The sequence below is a fragment of the Rhagoletis zephyria genome, unplaced genomic scaffold (genome assembly GCF_001687245.7).
Source record: "Rhagoletis zephyria isolate East Lansing unplaced genomic scaffold, Rhagoletis_zephyria_1.1 Rzeph_scaffold_04614, whole genome shotgun sequence".
Lineage (NCBI taxonomy): Eukaryota > Metazoa > Arthropoda > Insecta > Diptera > Tephritidae > Rhagoletis > Rhagoletis zephyria.
The window spans coordinates 18529-21716 of record NW_016161697.1 but is presented as its reverse complement, the minus strand read 5'-3'; the positions used below and the strand labels follow the sequence as shown (position 1 = coordinate 21716).

General features: G+C 39.1%; 2 protein-coding genes across 2 annotated transcripts in view; both read left to right on the top strand.

Annotated features, from left to right (window-relative positions):
- Nucleotides 1–547, top strand: part of LOC108370969 (probable GPI-anchored adhesin-like protein PGA55) — a 13530-nt gene extending 12983 nt beyond the window's left edge. The window contains exon 3 of the mRNA XM_017626430.1: nucleotides 420–547. Coding sequence (XP_017481919.1) covers nucleotides 420–547 — 128 coding nt within the window. The remainder of the gene's footprint in view (nucleotides 1–419) is intronic.
- A 1030-nt stretch (nucleotides 548–1577) lies between these two features.
- LOC108370968 (flocculation protein FLO11-like) lies at nucleotides 1578–2679 on the top strand. The gene is made up of 2 exons (XM_017626429.1): nucleotides 1578–1958; nucleotides 2029–2679. Exons 1-2 carry the CDS (start codon nucleotides 1578–1580, stop codon nucleotides 2677–2679), a joined length of 1032 nt encoding a protein of 343 aa, XP_017481918.1.
- Nucleotides 2680–3188: the final 509 nt, after the last annotated feature.

The following is a 3188-nucleotide window of genomic DNA, read 5'->3' as shown; positions in this document are numbered from 1 at the left end:
ACTGAGATCTCCACATCAATGGAAGAAATTGTATCTACAATAAAGAGCACAGTTACTAATCAGCCTTCACTTTCAACTGGCAGTGTGGAATTAACGCTCTTTCCATCTTCAAGCACTTCTCCCACGGAAGCGATAACAGGTCCTACGCCTAGCACAAATGAAGCAGGTGAGATCTCCACGTCACCGGAAGGACCTTTATCGATAACCAAGAGTACCGATATCAAACATCGTCCATATTTAAGTGGGAAGGATGAATTAACTGGAAATCCATCCAAAAGCGCTTCTTCAATGGATACCCTTGCAAGTCGTACTCCAAGCATAATTGAAGGAAGGGAGTTTTCCACTCCATATTTAATGAATTCTCCGTCCGCACTCCAACCGATAAACTATTTGCTACAACCACATTTTCCGAAACTAAGCGCCGTTCATCTTCATCAGTGAACAAGGCTTTAACGATCAATCTATATCTTATCCATCTATCGAGTTATACTGTTATGGAGGAAAAAGCAAGCGCTACACCTTGGTCAGCTTTTACGATCGTGTGTGAACGCAGCGTTAACGAATAATCCATCTGCAAGCTAGCAATTACTAGATAACGGAAATCTGAAAGAAATGAGCCATCCCTTTTGACCAAAGAACTGTTTTGTTCAATCTATAGTACTGAAACCAAACAGCATTTTTCTTCATCTATGAATGAGGCATCTATGTACAAGTTCTTCGCCAATAGTAAACGACAACGAGCTTTGGCGTAACTAATTTTTCTTCACAGGATTCTACTTCGTTTTTTATTTATAAACGGCAACAAGTTCTACAATAGTAGGTGGTCAAGAAGTGGAGTCCAACAGCTCTTGACTTTATTTCTACTTTTTTCGATTGTCGATTACGAATAACCTTCTTCTCCGGTATTGTACGAGCAACCAACGAATAATCTCTCTATGATTAACGTATCAAATTATTATTATTTATTTGAAACGGAATTTTTCTAAGTCCATAGTGTAACTAGCATTCACGTCAGACATGGGCTCATTGTGCTCAATGTTTTACATTTGTCTTAGAAACATATGTATAAGTTTATATGTTGGGTATTTAATAAATACGATTTAAGTGTCTACATATGTATTAGTAATAATTATATGGCTTCGATGTTATGTCAATCGATTGTTTTGTTTTTTCTAATGTAAGCGATTATCTACAACAAAACAATAAAAAATATTTCAAATTCCAATTACGATTGTTTACGCATACCCGTACTAAGGAATTCAAGAACAATTATCGCTTGTAAGTAAGTGTCCCTGACATATTCTATAAAAAAAAATTACAAGTTTTTATTAGTTAATTTTATTAGTGTTGTAAACGATTCTTTTGTGTGAAAATCGAAAATGTGTATGGTTTTATTTACCTATAAAAAGTATGCCCAGTTCTTGCACCGGCAGTAGTTTCAAGCGAACGGCGGATGCGGATGCAAAAGCAGACATCTGAAAACTATTTATTGGAATAGAGTGGACTCAAAAAAAAAAAATTAATTGAAAACAAAAACATTAATAACGACTTACTTCCCAAAAAAAAAACGTCTCGCGATGCTAAAATTAACAGTACTATTGCTCTGCCTTGCTGCAGGTACTTCCTTGGCAATGTCATCCAATAATTTGCTACGAAAAACAGAGATAAATTTACTAAAATTAATGATGGAGACACGTCTACATCAACGCGCTCATCCAGAACGCAGCTTGGATTGCTTTGATTACTACCTACAGCTGTTTGAGAGTATAAGCAACGAGTATAAGGTAAGCTATGCAGCTTGCTTGGCAACCGCAGAAGAGGATAGGAAAATAGTTGACGCCTCAACTCAGCCCGAGCGAGAATCGCTTGAGCAATCGGCACGATCGTCGTGCGTGGCTTTAAAAGATTGCTCTGAACTCAGTGGGTCTATCGATTACTTTAGCTGTTTTGCAGTAAGCGTAAGTACCTAGGAAATGAAAGTAAAGTGAAACTGAAGTAGAGATTTATATCTGATTTATTTACTTCAAGGGCAAGGAGAATACTGCAAATATGTATGATATTTCGGCCAACGCTTCAGAAAAATTAGCCGACGTGCGCGAAAGTTATCGTCTAATTGAGAATAGTGAACATCGTTGTACAAATGATTCGGAACGCGCTTACGTTGAGCAGACCTATCAGGCAAATTTAGATTTGCAAAGCTGTCTACGTGGTGAAACATCAGTACCAACAACAACGCCAAAACCATCAACTACGCCGGATGATCCAACCACCGTCGCTTCTCCAGGCACTACCACTGAAGAGCCTGAAGCAACGTCACCATCTGAGGAAACAACCACCGAGGACCCCGAAATAACGTCGCCATCTGAGGAAACAACCACCGAAGGCCCTGAAACAACATCGCCATCTGAGGAACCAACCACCGAGGACCCTGAAACAACTACTTCCTCTCAAGATAGCACCACCGAAGAGTCAGATACCACAGCCGCTACTGGGGAAACATGGACTGAAAGCAATGAAACAACAAAAGATTCTGATTCCTCAGAGAGTAGTTCCAGTGAGTCCAATAGCAGTGGCTCTGAATCTAGTGAGGCGCCGGAGAATATGATGCCTGAAGAAGATTTGCGTGCAATTCAGATTAAACGTCTTGCCAAAATAAGAGCAGCTTTAAGCAAATACTGAGGCAAGTTTTTTATGACGTTTGATTGGAGTTTTTTATGTCGCAGTATTGTAGATAGCAGTAACGATAAGTTATTGTACGTAGGTTTTGATTATAATAATAAATAGATTGCTGTAAATGCTATCTTGTCTGCATACACGGGTAGATAAGGAAGCCCAGAAAGCGTATAGTAAATCGTGAGCAATTTAATTCAGTATACATATAAGACTGTGTAGCAACCATGATTCGAAAAAGTTTCGTATGTTTAGTAAAACTAATTATTTAGATGATCAATAGATTTGAAAGGCTGACTTGGGGTTAAGTGGAGCTTCCGGGAAGGCACGACAATATTCAATTTCTAGTCTTGCGTCGGCGTTCGCCGTTCCTAAAACAACGTGGGAAGAACAGAAGCGAAATGAGGTAACTAACCCATAGGGAGTATTGGGTCACTCAGACACATTTGGTTAAGGGCCCACTGAAGACTGAAATCATTTAAGATGAACGGTTTAAGCCTTTTTCTCCGCGAAAAACA